This window comes from Talpa europaea (genome assembly GCF_964194135.1).
Source record: "Talpa europaea genome assembly, chromosome: 2".
In the NCBI taxonomy this organism is placed as follows: Eukaryota; Metazoa; Chordata; class Mammalia; order Eulipotyphla; family Talpidae; genus Talpa; species Talpa europaea.
In genome coordinates this window covers 46,233,480-46,255,801 of record NC_140068.1, presented here as the reverse complement: position 1 = coordinate 46,255,801, position 22,322 = coordinate 46,233,480, and the positions used below count along the sequence as shown (strand labels likewise).

At 33.0% G+C, this 22,322-nt stretch overlaps 1 protein-coding gene across 5 annotated transcripts in view; it reads right to left on the bottom strand.

Annotated features, from left to right (window-relative positions):
* The window catches only part of HACE1 (HECT domain and ankyrin repeat containing E3 ubiquitin protein ligase 1), a gene marked incomplete at both ends in the record, with an annotated part of 68,742 nt that overhangs the window by 20,224 nt on the left and 26,196 nt on the right, over nucleotides 1-22,322 (bottom strand). For all 5 annotated transcript variants that reach the window (XM_084228205.1, XM_084228206.1, XM_084228207.1 and 2 more), the window contains 9 exons: nucleotides 3,253-3,340; nucleotides 3,513-3,610; nucleotides 3,701-3,812; nucleotides 10,280-10,367; nucleotides 10,618-10,686; nucleotides 11,179-11,513; nucleotides 17,110-17,260; nucleotides 20,666-20,772; nucleotides 21,421-21,522. In XM_084228205.1, the coding sequence (XP_084084331.1) occupies nucleotides 3,253-3,340; nucleotides 3,513-3,610; nucleotides 3,701-3,812; nucleotides 10,280-10,367; nucleotides 10,618-10,686; nucleotides 11,179-11,513; nucleotides 17,110-17,260; nucleotides 20,666-20,772; nucleotides 21,421-21,522 (1,150 nt within the window). The remainder of the gene's footprint in view (nucleotides 1-3,252; nucleotides 3,341-3,512; nucleotides 3,611-3,700; nucleotides 3,813-10,279; nucleotides 10,368-10,617; nucleotides 10,687-11,178; nucleotides 11,514-17,109; nucleotides 17,261-20,665; nucleotides 20,773-21,420; nucleotides 21,523-22,322) is intronic.

The window sequence follows — 22,322 nt, the reverse complement described above, 5'->3', positions numbered from 1 at the left end:
ATATGCTCAGTGCAGTAGGTATTCACCACTCTTTTTCTCCTTAAGGAATAGAGCATTATAAGAGAATAACTAAAAATTTTAAATGTACTATTGTTCTTGCATGACAGACCTAGTCAATGAATTTAATGCCTTTTAACAATATCAAAAAATCAGTTAAGTATACAAGTCTAACAGTTCTTTCTCATGACAACTAATCAAGTATAAATAAGCATCAATAAGGTAAAAGTACAAATGGCAAGGGCAATAATTACCAATTAATGTCAAATCTAGTGTATTGGAATATGATTCCACTTAAATGAACAAGGCCTGAAAACAGATGGTAGTGACCTATATAACATTGTGAATATACTTAGTACTTTAAAATGGTTAATATTGCAAATTCTGTTATGTGTATTCTACCAGAATTTTTTTAAATGCAAAAAAACAAATAGTGTAATGGGAAAACCTAATATCAAGATCCCACCTTTTAAGAATCATCCTTCCCCATTTTTCTGTGATCACTAACTCAGATTACAAATTCTCCCATTCATTCAACAATGGACTATTGATCTTAAAGCTATTTACTACTCTTCCAGGTACTTAGGTAAAAAAAAAAAAAAGTACTGGAAAGTGAAATGTATGCTCATGTAGGACACATATTTTGACAGTAACTCACTGTGCTTCATTGCTTTTTGACTTATCAGTGATGGTAATGGTCTAACTTGCTGTGACCAGTTTACTTAGCTATTAAGGTACATACTTGGAAACTCATGGCTGAATGACTGAAAAAGATCACATGCAGCGAGTTAATCACCGGTAAGTACCTTTTGAGAATCATTCCCAGATAAGATTGGATTTTAGAAATCAAAGTAAAGTTTTGTGAGATGAAGAAAGAGCTTCACAAACCTAACCACAATTCCAAAAACAGAGTATTGTGACAATAATCACAAATGTTTTTTAAACATTGAACAGTGAATGCTTAGGTTTAAGGTTTACTGATGAACCACCAAAGACTTTTTAATGACTATTTTCCTCCCTTGTGTATAATTCCTTCACTAAGTACTACCTGGGAAATCTGTGCTATTAAAAAGAATAAAGAGAAATCAAAAGGAAAAAAAGAAAACAAATGGAGCAAAAAAAATCTTCAGGAAAGGAATTAAGTTTTTTTCACTTGAAAACTAGTTAAAAAACAATTAAGTTCAGAATAATTGTAGCTGTAACCTTTCCAACTATTTGAACCACTTCAGAAAAAGCTTATTGCCTAAGAAAATATCATTTTCTACAGAGTAATAGCAGTAGCATCTAATATTTATGTCTATGTACCAAGAACTGGGCTAAGCTTTTTTACATGTCAGCAAGTTGTTTTTTTTGCTACATTACAAAACATATTAACATATCATAATTTCAAGTGAAGAAATTGAGGCCAAGAAAAGCTAAATTTATTGGCTCAAGATCACAGCAAAAAGGGACAGACCCAGAACTCACATCCAGTGTATCACCAAAGGCCAAATTTTTAGCCACTACTATAATACACTATTTCTATAGTAAGCATCTTCATTTGACTAGAAAACAAGCTTTTAAAAAAATTATATATTATAGATATTAGCTCTACCCAAGCATTTCCAAGTGTAATTCTCTTCATGTCAACCAAACATAAGGAGGGAAATATTTCATCTATATTTTAGTTTATTAATACTATAATTCCAAAGAGAAGACTAATGTAGCTTCCAAAAAAGGACAAATCATAATTTTTGTCTTTGTACTTCAACATACATTCTGCTATGATTTGTAGTATGAAGTACCTTCTAATGATTTGACACCAAATCTGTTTCTCAGGTAAGAAACTAAACAGACTCTCAATATGAGGCTATAAAGACAAGTCATAAATATAAAACACTCTAATGCTAACCCTTGCTTTAAAGATTAGGCCTAAATAACTAAGCTCAGTCTCATCAAACTTGTCCTAAAATCGCAAAAACACCAAATTCATCTCAAAGTAAATTATCAAAAGTTAGAGTTAAAGCAGGAAGTCACATATTCCTATTTCATTTCAAATCAATGAGGTATGAGGTCACTATCACAAAGGGAACTACCTATAATTCCCTAGCATCAATGCACTGGCCTCTCTTAGAATCATGCTTCTTAATCACTGAAGATTTGCTGCTGGTTTGATTGGAAACAATCAAAATTGACAATGAGATTTTTTCTCCTTATAAAAGAATTTAAACATTGGGAAATAAGATTCTCAAGAAATTAAAGCAACTGTGCAAAGCTTTTAAAATCCCACCTTCACTTGGATATGTCTATTAAGTTAGAAAACACTCAAGCATACTTCACACAAAGGCATCTCATTTAGTCTACAATATGAAATTAGTTTTTAATCTCTATTACATAGTTAAATATGAGCTTTTTAGTTGTCAGGTCTTGGTCTTTTAAAAAAACATCCAAGGGACCTTCCTAGTGCACAAGGGGTTAAGTCGCAGCACTATGAAGCTATCCGCAGCCACTGCAGCACAGAATTCCCAGCCAGGGAGCTGACCCACAAGGTACAGCAAGACCTCTCCTGTCTCACTCACTACTCTCCTCAGCAGTGTATTTCAGTCAATCCGCCTGTTTTGTTCCCAATTCTGTCTCCTCTCACCCCAGGGTGAATCCTCTCACCCCTGTTACCTCTGGCCTGTACCCCAGCTTTTGTATGCATAAATAAATCAATCTTAAAAAAAAATTTAAAAAAACATCTGAAAACTAAATTATTATACATAAAAAGATTACAAATTAAGATTTAGGATGCTTTCTAGACTTTGGTTTTTATGAGCAATAAATGTTAAACCTTCGAAATTCAAATGGGACTAGCAAATTTTAATCTTTCCAAATAAGGATATTTTATTTTCAGGTCTGTCTAGCAGCACTGTTTCACAGAAGGGCATTTTAACTCAAATAAAATAGAACTAGGACAACCCTTAAATTAAGTCCATTTTAGTTTACAATGAACACATAAAAACTTCTTTTGGCTCAGCAGTAGGATTTGAAACTTCTTTGGGCTCAGCAGAAAGCATTTGAAATTCTATTGTTTAGAATACTAGACTTGAGTGGGGTTTCACTCATGGTTCTACTACTCATTAACTGAGTTAACAAAAAATGGATTTCAATTTCTTTTCTATGAAATGGGGAAATACATCCAGTTGTGATTGCTGAGGAAACCAAAGGATAAGATAGAAGATATCTGAAATTGTGATAAGTCACAGAAAAAGTCATCTAGACTGTACAACTTACCATCAGCTGACTGGGTAAACAATGCATAATCAGGATTGACTATCTCATTAGAGAGAATATCAAACCACTCCCGCACAACACCTTGACCCTGAGTTCAAGAAAATAAAATTGTCAACAGATATATATGAGAAAAATATTTTCTAAATAATAAATTAAAATATTGTATTTCTTCCATTATCAATTAAATGTTGAATTTTTATTCAAGTGCATCTCAATCTTATATAGAGAATAATCTTAATGGTACTTATTTTTATACCCACCATGCCTTCTTCTCCATGGAACCGTACAGCAATTCCCTGCTTTAGTTTTGCACAACTTGCTTTAGACACAACTTCACAGCTACTCCTAAAAATAGAGTCTAAACATGCAACATTGGTTAATTTTACAAATTAAAATTTACAATAACCAGAATTTTTTGCCTCACACACAGTTTCCTTATTAAACATACCTCTATGAACCAGCAGAATATCATTTTCATTCACTGGTCTGTGCACCATATCTGAATCAGGTTGTCCTGAATGCAAATGTTCATAGAACCATTCACAGCGATCTTTAAATGGCTACCCCCAAAAAATAACATTAAAATATGTTAGCTGTATTTCAGTCACCGATCTGATTTTCTTAACTAGCATGCTAAATGCCCTTTCTATAATCATCACTAGATCTTTATTTATAATAAATAGTTCTAGATAATGTTCTGACATTTTAACAACTATTCACAAAAAAAGTAAGTCTTAACTAAAAACTTTTAACTGCCTAGATTGTATTTAACTCCCCACATTTTTAACAGAAAAGACTGGATAAATTATAAGGTTATATCAAAGAACTTAGCAGATAGGTAACTGAACACATTTACTCTTAATTTCTTTTAAATACATAGAACCATTCACAGTTTATAAGAATAAATTTTCACATTCAGCAATATTATCTTGCATGTTCCACCTAATGTTTCATGAAAATAAATAACCTTTTGCACTTAATTTGACCCAAATTTCTATAATCTTGTAACATATGCAGCAACTAGAAAGCAATGTTATCCTCTTCCCCCCATTCTCTACCCTAAAAATTAAAGAATAAGATCTCTTAAACAGGAAAGTCTCTACCTTCTGTTTATCTGCCAGACATGCAAACTGAAAATGATTTGTGATTTTTATGATTATTCAGAAAGTATTATTGAGTACCTAGTATGTGCCAACACTGCATTTTAACAAGAGCTATTTAAAAAATCCCAATTTCATGGTGAAAACTGTCTAATACAGATGACAATGCACTGAGAGTTTAGAGATTGTGCAGATGAGTGAATTACAAGGATGCTTGAGGTCACAGTATGAACGAAAACTAGAAATTTAAACTTGGCAGGACTTTGCTTACGCAGAGAAGCAAGCACATCAGGCTAAAGAACATAAGGAAAAAGCAGAGGAGGAGAAATTGTGTCTCCCTGGAAGACATAGTGAAGGCACTGGTGTAACCAGAATCCTATCCCTACGTATGTTGAACTAAGTAAGTTAGTATAAGTAAATTGAGAGCTTAATTATCAATACTGAAAATCAAGTAAAAGATGCAGGTATTACTGTTATCAGAGGAGTAACATGATAAATGTAATAAATGTAGTAACATTTACAAATGTAGTAACATGATAAATCATTAAAATGAGTGCAACACCAGTATAAAGGGAGATCATCCAGGCAGGAGCTACAGTAATGGATATTGGGCGATAAGGTTCTGGTCCTCGTAGGAAAAGGGAATAATAAGGTAAATCTGAAAAACGTTATATCTCTGAATAAAGATAAAAAGAGAAGATCTCTAGGGTTAGAACTTAATAACAGAAATAAGAGGAGGTAAAAATCCTTCCCTCACAATCTACTCCAACCCTCCAAGGCACTGATAAAATAATAAATATTCTGAATTTAAGGTTATTTGGAATAAAAATACTAAAATGCACCACAGTTGAGACAAGAAATGTAACAAAGTTAAAGTTAGAGACTAGGTAAGGTTCTTTGTTTAAGAGATTAAAGATAGAACAAACACCAAGAATATAGAAGTTTACAACTACAGGTCAGGAAGAATTTGCTTATTAGAGAATGATAAACACAGATAAAAAAGTCAAAGAACCACCAAGGTGGTACAATACTACAAAAGTCAAGAGTTTAAGAGATAAATATAATCAATAGCTAAGAACCCAAAGAGGTTATCCTCCAGGTAGTTTTCAATGACAACAGTAAATTTCTTCATCTAAGCTAAACATAAGTTTGCTTTGTACTAATTCTTAATATAAATATTATTATGAAAATAACTGGTAAGAGATTAATTTTTGCCTTTTAGTATCTGCTCTTTTCAGTAAGAAAAATGCAAATGGTCCCTTTTTAAAAGTAAAACGTATAATTTTGTACACACTTTTAACAGTGTGTTCCACATTTTGAATAAAACATTGCTGCTATTTTATTCACTATTGGGCATATATAAAGTGAACTATTTCATTTTTAGCAAGTGGACTAGATAAAAAGTTCTTGAAATTTTAATGCTACTTATTTCTAATGTATTTAGGTATGGGCTTTGAAGTCTGACGAATATGGTTTGATATCCTTGCTCTGTCGCTTACTGGTTTATAAATATAGAGAAATTAGTAATCCTCTTAAAACTTTAGCTTTCCCACCTGTAAAATAGGGACTTCAAGAATTGTGAGAATTAAATGAAATAATGAAAATAAAGCAAATAGTCACAATATAATCATAAATTAAAATACCTACAAGCCAGATACTATTTTAAGAACTTTACATGCATTTGCACAAGTAATTCTCACATCACTGTGAAAAAAAGGGATTCGTTTTGTCCCCATCTTACAGAAGAGGAAAATGCAGTACCAAGTGGGTAAATAACTTGTAAAAATACTCAATATCCACAATGCTCAATAAAAATGAGTTATTCCTAAAATCACTCACAATGTGAAATTATTGTGATTGCATTACTTAAAATGAGAGTAAACTTACTTGCCATTATAAGATATTAAACATTAATTTACATTCTTTATCTGCAAAATGTAAACTAAGAAATCAAGTGGCAAATTTTAAAAATTCAAATGGAACATTAAAAGGTACAAAATGCTACCTTTAAAAGCTAATAATGTTATCTGTGAGATTAAAACATCCACATACATGTATATACCTACAAAGCCAAAAGGCACATTTTTGTATGTGAACTTTATGAATACTTGCATTTCCATAAAATAATTCACAAAACAGGGCAGATTACGAGGCTCCTCTTAATAGCATCTGCACAGCAATACATAATGTCTCTCCCTTTAACTACAGGCCACCTGAAAGCCACCAACAGAACAAGAAGTCAATCCCTTAGTAGAGGTAGATGTTTTTATGTATTGATTGGGGGGTGGGGGGATGAAGGATGGGAACAGCCTCCAACATTTCAGAAAATTTCTAAACACAGTAGAGTACAAAACAGTTTTTCTCCTGATGTGAAAGCAAACTGCCAATAAGAGATCCACTCTACTAATAGATTACTATATCTTATCCTTAGACCCCAATTCAAGTCTTATCAATTTACCAATTATGTCTCATAGCTTAATGACTCATGAATTGCATTTAACTGTCACTCTGGCACAGGTTTTCAGTCTATTCTTAATTTTTACAACCTTGATACTTTTATTTATTTTTAATTATTTTATATATTTTTTACATCATGCTTCATTTTTAGACAATGTATGCTTTATCATCTCGGGTATAGTCTCCGTGGAATACCCACCAATTCACCCGTACCGTCACCATAGTCCCTTGTGCTCTTCCAACCCCTGTTTTGATCCAACTCCCTCTTCCCCCAACCCCCGCAGAATGTCTCTGGTTTAAAGGTGCCTGTTGATTTTGATTTTACTTTATTTTTTCCCTAATCCCTTATTTGGAATCCCCTACATTCCTCCTGCAAGTGAAACCATCCAGTATTTTTCTTTTTCTTTCTAGCCTATTTCACTGAGCGTGATCCCTTCCAGCTCCATTCATGTTGCTGCAAATGGCATGAGTTTATCTTTTTTGATTGCTGAGTAATATTCCATTGTGTATATATACATCTTCTTGATCCAATCATCTATCTTGGGGCCTTCAGGTTGTTTTCATAGCTTACCTATTGTAAATAGTGCTGCAATAAACACAGGGGTGCAGGTGTCCTTTTGAATTAATGTATAACCGTAATACTTTTAAAACTTAATGCTTTTAAAGATTACAGGTCAGTTATTTTTAGACTGCCCCTCAACTACAGTTAGCCTGAAGTTTTCTCCTGACTAAAATTCAGAGTGCGCATCTTTGGCAGAATATCACAGAAGTGATGCCATATTCTTCTTAGTGCATCCTATCCTCTGGCACACTGGTATGTCTGCTTTGATCACTGCCAAACTTCTGTACTGTAAAATTCCTTTTTAATCTTTAAAATTAGTAAGTATTCTCTAGAGAAATACTTTGAAACTGAAAAGACATTCCACCCCTCATTAAATTTGACATATATTCATTAATTTTATCAGAATATATATATTCATGGGTTCTGATTTTATTTATAATATTTTGCCATCATTATTTATTTTGATGTTCAAATTATTTCAAACTTGTCCAGTGGAGTCCATTAAAGCTGGCTTCTGAGTCATTTTAGCAAAATCCCATTATTCTAACAACTTTCTTGCACACAGTAAGATGTTCCATGCTCATCTTGTACTTTCCCTGATCCAGCCCTGGAATTAGCCATTCTCCAACAAGTCCTAGTTCACTGAGAATGGCATTTAGTGTACCAAGAAATGAGTGCCAGGTTTTCTACACCCATCCACCTACATTAAAACCACAAGTCCACTCCCCCACCTTCCCACAAATTTCTTGTCAGTGACATGGACTCTTCACCACAAAGAGGGTTCCACCCAACTCAGGTTTCTATAAAACTACTCTGAGCATCTATTCCACCCTTCACACAGATATCCTCTGTATATCTGTACTTCAATTAACTCACAAACCTCACAAAACCTATGCTGAATCCCTGGGGCTTCTATACAGACATCCTTACTTACCAAGCCAAACTCCAAAATCATGTATCAGGGCACCACTATGTGTGTAGTACCTTTCCTCATTTTGGTCAGGAAACAAAATCCCCATTCTGAGTCAAAAAGGTGGAAAGCTAATGCAGAAACTTTTTGCCTGAACTGTCCACATAGAAAGTGAAAAGCAGAGATAGTATTAAAAAATAACAAACTATCTCTTTCAAAAACTAAGTTTTTCCACTTATAATTTCATTTGCCCTAAAATGGAGTCACACCATGTAAGTTAAGAAAATGAAGTTAAGAACTACAGACTTTTGGCTCAACCACTTAGTAGCTAAACAACTAAAAGAAGTTAACTCCTTTAACTTCAGTAAGAGTACCCATCTCACATGATTGTTATGAAAATTAAATAACCAACTCAAAGCAAATTGATAGTAGCTGATCTAAAGGGAATATTCAAAATGTATCATTATTTCTCCCTGCCTCTCATATTATACTGTCTTTCATATTATTAAACCGATGTCAAGAACATTTATATACGTTATAATTTTGTATTAATTAGTTCTTAGCTATCTTTAACTTCTGAGAAAGTCAGTGTCCCTAAACACTTTTAAAAACACCTATAAAGATGTTAACTAGATTTATTGTGGTGATCAATTTACAGTGTATACAAATATTATATCATTTATGTTGTACATCTGAAACTAATGTTATCTCAGTAAGGTTACATATCTCAAAAAATAATGAATAACTAAAAACATGGCATCCATTTAAAAAAATACAGCATTTATTATCTTATGACTACTAACCAAACCATAGCCTCCAGTCAATGCACATTCCTGATAAGTTATTTCCTCAGATTTTGCCACAATTAAACACATCATCCTGAAGCAAAGTTATCAATGGTTCCTGAAAAGTCTACAAAGAAGATTCTTCAATGTGGTGATCAAGGCTCAAAACAGTAGGACCCCAACCTACATTTTCAGATTCATATCTCATTCTTCACCCACACAAAATTTCTGCTTCAGTCAATGCAGTGTTATACACTTTTCGATCTACATGCCTTAGCCAGCAGGTCCATCATCCCCATTGACTCCCATTAAAATTTTGCAGAGTTTTTCTAAGTCTGGCTTAAAATCCACCACCTATTAGAAATTTCCTTTTGCTGCAGCAGCCAGAAACATGTTCTTCTTCCCTTAAGCTCCTAAAATAACAGTACATTTTACTGGAGTGTTTATTATCTCCCCTGATAGGCTGAATTAAGATCCACTTAGAGAAAGAAGATACACTTTCTGTCTCTAAAACAACTATTTATTGAACTTATATATCAGTCACTAGTTAAAACATCTTCTTCACAATAGCTTTATATGGTTGGTATCATTATCTCTACTTTACAGATGAAGAAACCAAGGTTCAAAGATGTTAGAAACATGCCCAAAGTCACACAAACTGGTTAAGTAGCAAAAAAAAAAAAAAAAAGCCTGTTCCTAGCACACTTCACAAGACATGAGAAATGTGGAATGAACCTGGTAAGGAATAAGTTCTCAGGACAAGTAAGTCTGGAAGATTAACAAAAGATAAATCATTGTTTTTTTTAACCAAAGGGTTTCTCAAACCCTTTATCAAGCTTCTACATTATTTATAAACCCCCAACAGCTCATGTATTCCATTTCCCAAATGTATTTAGGGGTAAAACTCTTTTCTCAAGGACCATTAGCCCTGGCTGGTATTCCATGAAACTCATTTCAGGAAAAATGGCAACATGTTCTGCTGTCTTTACACAAGCTTTTGCACATAGTAGGCATTCTTCATTTCTTGAAGAAAATTACTCTTCATACTGAAGTAACATACTAAGTTAACTCCATAAACTAAAGAATAAAGTAATTTCATTCCTCTACAACAGGAAATCTCAAGTATAATAAATTTCTTTGCTAAACATTATTCTAATTTCAAAAATTAATTTTCGTTAGACAGACTAATAACAAAATTAAAAGAAATGTCTACCTGTGCCTTTATGATATGCATGAATCTTGACATCAATTCAGGACATTCAAGGAGGAAGTGAAAGTGGTCAAATATAATTTTGGGATTTCTAAAACAAAAATAAACTTTGTTTAAATGAGACGGGAAGGATGAGTAGTACCAAGTGAAACAAATTCAAATATATAAATACTGAAACAGAAGGAAAACATTAGTCCACAGTTACTGTATTTTCACTTATCATTGAGTATTTTTGGGTTAGTGTTATAACAAATGTAACATTTTTTTTCTATTAAGATGAATGCTAAAGTAGAGAAAGAAAAAGCTGAAAGGCAGTCTATTTAAGTCCCAGAGAGCCTTACCTGTTAACAAAGCACTTTAAAACTTCATCATGTTTGCAGACAAATTCAATGAAACGGGGCGAAGTCATTCTGTGGAAGGGCGAAAACAATCAGAAAACATAGACAAAAGAGGTGATACAACAAATTTGATAACTATGTATTGAATTGAGCTGGTTCTTAGGTGAAAAAAATAGAATTTGGGTTTGAATCATCTTTAAAAATTTAGGAAACTGAGGCATGCCTAGTCAATTTGTAAGATGAAAAATTGTAACTTGTCATTAACAGACTAGATATAAACTAATGACTTTTTATAAAACTTTGAAATTTTAAGTATCTTTGACCTTACACATTTTGAATACATAATTGATTCTATACAAAGTGACATTCTGCCAATTGTATATGCTAATAACTTACTTGATAGTTATAATTCAAATAGTTCATACTAATTCTAGATTCATATGAGTATCTAAAACAAGAGCGAACAGAAACTAAAATCAACAAATTGTTGTTACTGGAATTACAAAAAATTACAGCTTTTCTTCACCTACCAGAGAAGGAAATAATAAGCAGAAACCGTCTTACCCTGGAGGCATCTGACAAGAACAGCACATGTAAAAGGCTTGAATGACAGCACTTAGCCGGTTAGCTGTCATAGAAATAACATCCTGACAGTCTGCACTAGCTTCCTGTTTCCCTCCAAGAGCATCTGGTTTAGATTCCCCTGTGTCGGTGGATAGATTTTCATAGCTCCCAGGTCCTGGAGGTTCAAATGGAGGAATGGAAGTCCTATCCTGATCTTGGCCTTTTTGTTTCAGTAAAATAGAGGTGATATCCGCTGTGTCCTTTTTGTTTTTCATCAGTTCTGTAGCTATTAAAACTAGCCATTCATCTAATGAGTGCCAAAGTAATTCAAGAGGCTAAGAGAAAAAGAAAGGTGTCTTTTAAAAATCATTCTTAACTCCAGGATAAAAACTCACATCAACAAATAAATATTATAAAAGAGAAAATTCACTCTAAATTTCTACCTTCCAAGTTAATGTGAAAGTAATGCCTAAAGGTAAATAACAAAAGCATATGAATGTCATATAAATAACTGCTTCAATTACAGTAAAAACTAAAATTTAACAAAACCTTTATAAGCAATCTTTCTTCTTTTAAAAGTTTTCAAAGATTTTGCTTGAAAAGCATACATTACATTATACATACAATATATTGTATGAGTTCAACAGCTTTCAATTAGTATGTGTTTTTTTAAATTAATAAAATGAGAATGCCTAAGGAACCGAATAAACAGTTTAGTTGATTATACTATTTTCCTTACAGGTAACTCCTAAAATTCTCACAATTGATAGCAAAAAAATTTTAAATATGACATTTATAGTCATACACACACATAAAATCTGTGTCTAATAACTACTATCAAAACTGACTAACAAATTATTAATTCCAACCAAGTAAAGATTAACAGTTTAGAGAAAGATGGGGAGAAGGTAAACTTTTTAAATTCTACACTCTTTAAATATTCCTTTCAAGAATAATGAAAAGCCTTTTGTAAATTAACAGCAAATGAAATCCTATATTTTAAATATTATGTGACTACAAACACTAAAACAGGATTAATTACTAAAGAACATAACATACATACATTATCTCTAATAATTGGTTTTTTAACACAAATAGAAATATAAATGCTCAACTGCTATTAAGGCCCATTACTGGGGATATAATGGACAACATTTTACTAGAGTTATTGTTACTTTATTGTACACTTGGAAGTTACCAAGAAAGTAGAGATTTAATGTTCTTACTATAACAATAAAATGGTAATTATATGAGGTGAATGACATGTTAAATAAGCTTATTTTGGCAAACATTTAACAGTATACATGTATATATGAAATCACACTATACACCTTAAACTTATAGAATGTTAGATATGTCAATTATATTTCAATAAAGCTGGGGATCTGAGGGAAAGATGTGCTAGAACATTTTTAATACCAAATAAAGATTAATAGTTAAAGGGGGAAGGAGAGATAGTAGTTAAATGGTTTGTCATTCCTACATTATTTTAAATATTCCCAGTGACAATGATACAGTCTTATGCAACTTAATGTAAAAGGTAATCTTACTTTTAGATTCTATGGTCACAGAATGCTATAAACTAGGCCATGTACTTAAGAAAGTACCTTCCTTACAATATTTTAACTAAAAGTAACTCTAACTTTCAAAGATCACTATGGAAAGAGAATATATTATATAACCGTATTTGGAACCTTAGAAAATATTTAAATAACTTGCTCTATTAAGAAATTATTTTCATTATTATCTAACAGATCCCTCCACAGTTGTATCTTCAGCCTTTCTTCATGTTTCCAGAACATTCTATTTTTGAGACTATTTTACTTATTGAATTTGCAAATAATTAAATCACCCATAAGCCTTATTTAAACATTAAACCAGAAAGTGAAAAACAAAACAACCCCTCCACTCCACTACCACCAAAATAAAGTTTATTAATTCGACAAATACTTAGCAAGTACTAGGTAGACAGATAAGCAAAGTAAGAAACTAATTATATGCTCTCAAGGCTAAAGTGAGCAATCCTCTTCCCCAGAAAGAGGGCTTTTCATGGTTAAGAACAGCCATTGGAAGATTCTGGTTCCCTGAACTACTTAATGGAATAGCAACGATCACCAGCAGCCATAAACACTGGTATGATACCTTCACTGAGAAGATCTTATTCTCACCATGATCCAAGTTTGAATCTATAGTTTCTCTTCATGAGCAAAACATTAAACCTGCTCCAACAGATGAGAAATAACTTTCTATACTAACAAAGCAATTTACTTTTACATCAGAAAGCAAACTTCTAAAATAGAAAGAACAGATGGTGATATAAAACTGCTTGGGGAAAAAAGGAAAAAGAAATAAATGAGAAAGGCTAAATCCTTAGAAAGTCAACACACTGGAGGAAGAGGAAGCCCAATGCAGGAAATGATACCTGCTGCTCCTGAGAACATTGAGAGTGCTGAGCCTGAACCTACAACCATACTACCTGCAAATACTGCCAGTGTGCAAAAATTAAAGACCAATTTTGAATAACGCAGAAATAGCATAAAAGCCAGATTTGTGCAAAAATGATTGTGACATTAAAGGTTTGTTGAAAAGCTAGAAAGACTTTTCTGTAAGCAGCACAATAAAGAGTAGAAGAAAAAGAGGAAGAAAAGAAGTAGTAAGCCCAACTCATAACTCGGTTTTTTCTTCCCACTTTTTCGTTCTTTATTCACACATGCACTAGAACTAATTCCCATTTTATCTTTGAGGTATTTTTACCTAGGAAATTGTCTCTTTGAAGATTAGTTCAGAAAATTCATTCCTCAATGACAAGAAAAGAATACTATGAAAAAACTTTAATTTCTAACTATGATACCAGTCACAAAGAGTATGGAAGTAAATTTCAGAAAATAAAAATAAACCATCGCTAACCATAGCTATACTTTCTATATTCATAAATGATGATAAAAAAACATAAATAGAATACAAAGCAAAGTACATACCAATTATTACTAAAAATTGAGTCAAAATTATGGAAATAGTAGCAGGCATCTTGACACTGAAAACACTGCTGCATTTCATATTTGAGTGATCTTCACAGAATTACAGTCTACATTTAGAAACAATGATAGGACTATTATGTAAGATATTCAAAACATTTGAAGTTATATTTCAAAATTAAAATATATAATCCAAAACCTGCAGGACAATTAAAAAATTTTGTGAGACCTATGTGCTGAGGTAAGGTATATATTTGACAGGAAAGCATTACTAATATGTTTATTAATAGTATCATGAAATCCTCTATTAGTCTGAAAATGCTCAAGTTGATAATCAAAAGCCACAACACAAACATAAGCTCTTAAACTTAAAACTTTCTCAATCTTTCTCAGTTTCCAAATGTTTCCAATAATAATTCTATGCAACCATTAACAGTTACAGCTTACTAGTCACAAAAAATAACACACACACACAAGATTCAGGAAGTCTAAATTTTCTTCCCCATGCTCACCCGGCCCTAATAACCAGCACTACCTTCTCCATTAGATGCTCCAAAGTTCCAAAGTACTAGATAAAAATCTCTTAACACTAAAAAAATGGCTAAGTGTTAACATTAACTTGAAAGACTTCTAAAATAAATCAGAAAACTAATAACAGGAAGTTAAACAATTTCACCTACTAAAAACACATGGCCTATAAACCCACTCATTCTTAATGGAAAACCCATTAGTCCATCCTAACAATAAAGTGACATGCTAAGAGTACCTAGTTAATGAAATGGAAAGTAGTGATCAATTGCTACTTTAGACAAAATGTGGTAAAAATTAAAATGGTTGGCTCCAGCCTAACACAGAAACAACCCAGAAAACAGCTAAGATTTTTACACAGAAATCACCCAACAATGCATAAAAGACCTTATGTGATGACAATGTTGTTTCTATTTTTATAATTATATTTTTTCCATCCTCTAAAGAATCCACATTTAATTCCTAAAACAGATGGGAAAGGACTATTACTTAAAAGTAATACTTGTCAATGTTTTTAAAAATTAGCCAAGCTAAAGGAAAAAATGACATTCTTTTCTACAGTTTATGTACTCACCAGCTAGGTAGAAAACTAACATTAAAATCAAGCATTAGAAGCCTAAGGCTACTTAATACATACATATATTCTGGTATCATTAGAAAACAGATAAGATATTCAAATTTTAACAACAAAAAAGACCAGTTAATAGTGAGTATATTATACACAATATATTAAACTTAAAACTTTCTCAATCTTTCTCAGTTTCCAAATGTTGACTACTGAGGACTATATCTGTACCTAATTTGATTTTCTACTCATCATTATAAGTGAACAGAAAGGATCAAATCAGGAGTACATTCAGTTAACTAAAAGTGCAAATCATGCCAGAACATAGTAAGAACAGCATCATATAATGCAAATGACTGAGCAGTAAAATTCATCAAAAGCAGCTCTGACAAAACAGTGGGTCAATAATTCAGATACAAAAAAAAATAATAATAATTCAGATACAAATTGTACAAAAACAGTAAGCTATCACTTCTAGCTAGTGTTAAGAAAGTATGTGAAAAGCCAAAATTTTAATCATAAGAAGATGCATAGCTTTCATCTTCCAGAAGGTGGCAGAACAGGAGAAAAAAAGATACATATAAGCATACACAGACAATAACTAAAAAGTTAAATAGGCAAACAGATGACAGACACTTGTGTCTATACCTCTCTAGATGATTATCATACCTAATCTAGGTATTAAAGAATCTACTAGTGTCAAAATACTTGCAAAGGATTTATTTTTAGGATCTGGCAAAATTTTTCCATGCAGGAAAACAAACAGCACAGATCATTAATGTAACTTAAAATTTTACACAGCTGATCACAAGCTGCTGATCACAAGCAACTTTCAAGGAAGTGGCACATAAAAACATATAGGGTAACCTATATTTATAGGTAACCTATATTTACACTCAAAAGACTATTAAAAGGAATACAAGTCTTCATGAACCCAAAGATAATTTTGCACTATGAAAATCTGTTGAAATACATTAAAATGCATTAAAAAGAAACAGGAAAAGTTATTAAATTACACATTTGTCCAAAATCTAAAAATATGACACAAAAAGCATTAACATTAGCAATTACAGCCATGTTCATTTTGTTTGCTACATAAAATTTTAATTTTTTAAAACAACAACACAGTGTTGGGTTTTATATGGTATCATTCTTTCAAGGGATTTTCAATCCATAAATGTGATTACAAAGCAGCAGCAGCTGAAGCAATACAAAATAATTTATGAGGTTATCATCTCAAATATTCCTCCAAAGTGGTCCGAGGGACTTTTAGTAAACCCAGTAAATGAAAGAAATCTTAGATTTAAACATGAGATACAAAATTAGATTTAAACATTAAATATCTTTACCCTTTTTTTTTTAAAGATTTATTCATGAATACAAGAACTAGGATACAGACCAGAGGTGTGGGGGGTGAGAGGATTCACCAAAAACAGAATGGGGAACAGAACAGGGAGACTGACTGAAATACACTGCTATGGGGAGCAGTGGGCGACACAGGAGAGGTCTGCTGCACTATGTGGATAGCTCTCTGGCCAACCAGGGATAGAACTCGGGGATTGAATTTGTGCTGCAGATAGCTTCGTGATGCTGTGCTTGACCCCTTGCGCCACCCAGGGTCCCCTCTTTACCCTTAGAATAAAAAACACTAATGAAATTAAAAGTTTATTTGTAAGAAAAATATAGAAAGCTAACCATTTAAGACTTGCTGCTAAGAAGGAGAAAGGAGCATCTAGCTTAAAAAGTGATATGGGTATGAAGCAATCTTATATCCTGTTAACGAGGTTCCTGATTAATGAATGCATGCTTGTCAAAGTCATCTCTTATGTCTAGCTTCCTAACAATGTCATATACTTTTCTGACCTTGAACACCTGGCTTCTTGGAGTTTTATTCCCGTTGTAGCCCATATCAATTCCATTACTGGGAGAGGATGGGCCAATTCGAAAGACATGACAAAATATCCTCACAATCCTTAAAAGACTCTTCATCTGAGCATCATAATTGCTAGACAAGCTAAGAAAAAATTAAAATATGAAAAGATTAGATAAAGTAAAACAAATTATATCTTAAAATATTTATTTCAAATCAAACTGTCCATCTGTTTCAGAAAATAAGTAAAACCCCTTTCTTAAAATGATAGGGATGGAATGTTTTGTTTAACAGGAAATTGCCAAAATATACTATTTGAACTACAAGTATTAATCACTAATGTCATTTAAGATTTTTTTCTAATTTATGCATACAAGAACTGGGGTGTAGGCCAGAAATGCGGAGGAGAGGGAGAGTGAGAGGATTCACCAGAGACAGAGTAGAGAGCAGAACAGGCAGATATACTGAAATACACTGCTGAGAGGGGAGCAAAGGGCAAGACAGGAGAGGTTTGCTTTGCTGTGTGGATTAGTTCCCTGGCCCGGGATCAAACTCATGCCAGTGGCTAGTGATAGCTTGACAGTGCTGAGATTTTAACCCCTGTGACACCAGGCAGGCCCCTTAATCACTAATTTTTAAACAACCAAAATATAACCAATGACCAAAGTATAAAATATAAAGAAGCTATTCACCATTGCATAACAGTTGGTTTCTTGAATTACCAACTTCAAGACAATATCCAGGTTGCATTTGCAAAATTGTATTTGTAAATTAAAGTTATTCTTTAGAACTTAGTACATTTCGGGCCTCCCTGGTGGCACAAAGGGTTAAGATGCAACCTATGAAGCTGTCCTAAGCCACTACAACACGAGTTCAATCCCTGGTTGGCCAGGGAGCTTGGCAGACCTCTCCTGACTCGCCCGCTGCTCCCCTCAGCAGTGTATTTCAGTCAATCTGCCTGTTCTGTTCCCCACCCTGTCTCTGGTGAATCCTCTCAACCCCCACACCTCTGGCCTGTACCCCAGTTCTTATATGCATAAATGAATAAATCTTATTAAAAAAAAAAAAGAAACAGTACATTTCAAAGAGAAGCAATGGTAGAAATGTTGATTGTATTCTTAGGCTGACCCAATTGTTTTAACAAATTCAACCATTTTAACAAAGGGGCTAAAATCTCGTTTTATTCATAATTCAAATCCCCTGCTCACCCCAGAATAGTAAGCAACTGTTCACATATTTAACATTCACAAACTAAAATGGCTTCAAGTTACTATCTGCATCAGGATAGTTCTAAGATGGATTATCTAATGACTCAAAAAACACACACATGCATATATATAAATATATATATACACACATATATATATAGGAAACATACCCCACCATGGAAAAAAAAAATTTTAATTTAACACTAAATCATATTGAACATAATCTAAACTTTCTTTGACAAATCAGAAAGCCCTAGGGAATCCAATATTATGAATATCAATCAATATGCTTTCCTAAAGAAACTGTAGGAGTTAGGTCAAATCTATATTTGATCAAAGGACAGATCTCAAAAATTGTTTTTGTTGTACAACCCAGTTATTTTGAAAACTCTAGCAACCGTTACCTTGTAGTACAACTGTTAAACCAAAGAAAAATGTTGCATAAACCTCTTGCCAGAATGATATGGTTATGTAAATTTAATCATGAAAGTGTATCCTATCCTATCTTTTCTAAATGTATTTCACCCAGCTCATTAAAATCTTCTGCGTGACACTTTTATCCTTTAAAATAGTGTTATTATTTAAGACTGAAAAATAAGTATTACTAATGGGGGTATCTACTTCTAAGTATTCCAGTTTGATAACGCCAAATCAGAGGGGATATTCATTGTATTGAAATTCTTAGAAAAGTTAACTATAATGACTCAAATTCTATGAGAAAGGTGTAAATTTGATTTCCCCTGCAATATTACCATATGCAAATATGATTTAAATATCTGATCTAGGGAACACTTTATGAGTTACCTTAAGGTAAGAAGTATTTTATTACACAATGGAATCTAAATATCATAATTATCATACTTTTGTCAGTGTCAACTGTATCTCAGTGATATAACCATCATCTCTATTGTGCCAACACAATGCTTGACATTTTACTACACACTAGCATTTCATTCTTATTTAAGATATTTACTACTTAAAATATTTACTACCACCTTCCAACAAGGAAATAAAATCCTGACTAGATTGTGAATTAAATATAGGGAGAGAGCTTGTCTATTTTATTCACAATCACCTAACAAATGGACTGATGGGTAACAGACACTCAAAAAATAGTATTAGATGATAGGAGATGAATGGAAACTCCAAAGAGTTAACTGCAGAGGTCACAAAGTAAATGGTGAAGTCTAGACTTTAATGTCAGTCTGGGAGACTCCACACCCCATGATTTCAATTAGTATGTCAGAATCTTATAAATGTCTAATCAAATGAAAGAGGAAAGCATTATATACAACTGAAAATCAATGAATCTAATAGACAGTCTAAAATATTTCTAAGGTAGAAATAGAGTTGTGTTTTGTTTGTTTGTTTGTTTTTTAATTAGCAGATGGTATAGAGTAGAACTGCTGTAGAAAGACTTAATGGTTAACAGAACTCACGGTGACTTTGGTACCATGAAGGGATTTAGCAAAGGTCCTTTTAAGTAAATAGTACATAATGTGATTCTGGTGTGAAATACATGAAACATTCAAAAGAAGACAGAAATAAAGGATTAATATAATGTATTTGACAATGTAACTGATTCACAGAAGCAGTGTAAAGTTTGGAGGAAGAATGTCCAGTTGCATCTATATAGATTGAGAGAAATACACAACCTATTCTAAGAATGTGGATGTATTAAGAGTAGCAGTGAAAAGAAAATTTCAAAAGGGAAAGCATCCAAAGTAGAAGTGAGCCAAATTTCTAAGCTAATAAATCATAACACATTAACCATTTCTGATGGCTACTGGAGTGGCTAAAAAATATATAGTTGCAGGTAACATGTAATATATATCAATGTAAGTAAAATAAAGGCATCAATTCCACTGACTTAGTGATGAGTCACTAAAATCACACAATGTTTTAGAAAGAATAAAGAACTGAACTGAGTGGGACAGTTCAGGGAGAAAACTTTATGGAAATTATGAGGGCATACTGAGAGATTAAACAGTAGTTACCTGTACCAAGTTTTATAAATCACAAAGTGATCATAATCCCTAAACTACTTTCTTGAATCTTCTTTATGTATATTTCACTAACTTGAACAGACAAGGCAATCATTTTATAAAATGCTAGACACATAAGCCCAAATCCACTTAAGTCAGTCTCCATTTTTATCTAAAGAAACTAAAATTTCTCAGAAATATTTGATTGCCCAGGTCCTTTAAGAAAAAACAAACATAGCAAATCTCACCACTGACAAAAAGCATCCAACAAAATAAACTATTCCCAGAAAAACCTAGAAGGAGACAAAGGTGACAGATATTGCTATCTATTGATTTGCTTATCATGAAACACTTACCTAAGCAGTTTATGACCATTTGTTGTGGCAACTTCAGCAAGGCTTGTTAGAATCTTTAAGTACTGGCTTTCACTCTGCTGAGACAAATGTTCCAGAACTTGCCGTAACTAAATATTTTATCAATAAAAAAGTGAATATATAATAATCAATTACGACATTAAAAATAAACAGATAACAGTTTAATAAGTATTCTAAAGTTAAATAACTGCAGTCGAGTTCTTTACATTTATTTTGCCTTGCATAAATTCAAAAACTAATAGAGAGATAAGATGACATATAATCTTTGTTCAAAATTACCAAGGTAAAAAAGGCAATAAAAATAAAGAGGTAGGAAAAAAAAATCACCAAGTTTATTTATGGAAAATTAATTCTAGCTTATGAACTTAAAAGAAGTTTAAATTCTGTAATTTTCCAAAGAGTAGCATAGAGCTATTACAAACACAGAGTTCAGTAAACTAGTGATTACCAATCATATGAAATTTCACCGTAGATTGCTTCTTGTATGGAGACTATTTTAATTATCTTAAGGAGAAACCAAAGACCAAAAGGCCAGAAGATTCAGAGTCAAATATTAATAGCAAGTTTATTAATATTTATATAATTCATATTTATTCTAGAAAGCAGATAAGCAAATTCAAATTATCAAAAATAGTTGAAATAATAAATAAAATTACTAAGCATATTTGTAAAATGTTATATACCCTATGCATGAACTAAGCTAGCTCATTTACAAGATACCAGCACAATTACATTACCATGTTTTCTCGGAGATCTTCATTTTGTGTCATTTGAATAATTGTCTGAAAAAGTCTAGGGTGATACTGAATTAATACTTCACAAGTCTCTCCATATCCACCCTGAAAAAAGATTTAAAATTATCTAAGTTTAAAAACAAAGTTACGGGCCTCCCCGGTGGCGCAGCGGTTGAGTGCTGGGTTGCGAAGCTGCCCCGTAGCCTCTGCAGCGCCAGTTCGATCCCGGCTGCTCCCCGGCCACTGGAGGAGGGTCCCACATGGCGCGCAGACCTCTCCTGCCGCCCGCTGCTCCCCTCAGCAGTGTACTTTGGTCCTTCTGCCTGCTCTGCTCCCCGCTCTGGCTCTGGTGAATTCTCTCACCCTCCCGCGCTTCTGACTGTACCCAGTGCTTGTATAAATAAATAAATAAATGTTTAAAAAAAAATAATAAATAAAAATAAAAACAAAGTTACTAAAGGAAAATTATTTCCTCTACACACAACCTGTCTGATGCCTAATTTCCACATCAAGCAATTCTCCAGTTCTGTGTGGTATCCTATAATTTAATTCAATTCTGACACTGCCGAAAGTAATGCAGACCACACAGGACAGTCCCACTAATTCTGAGTTTCTACAACCACCTCCTTACTCAATAATTTGCTAGAACATCTCACAGAATTCATGAAAAAACTTACTTACTATTAACTGTTTATTATAGGAGAGACCACTCAGAAATAGCCAAATGGAAGAGGGGAGGCATACGGCAAGGTCTATGTAAAGGGGCACAGTGCTCTCATGGTCCCTCCTTGGCATGCCACCCTCCCAGCATTTTGATGTGTTCACCAACTTGGAAGCTCTTCAAAACTCAGTTTAGGGTTTTTATGGAAATTTCATTACACGGGCAAGGATGATTAAATCACTGG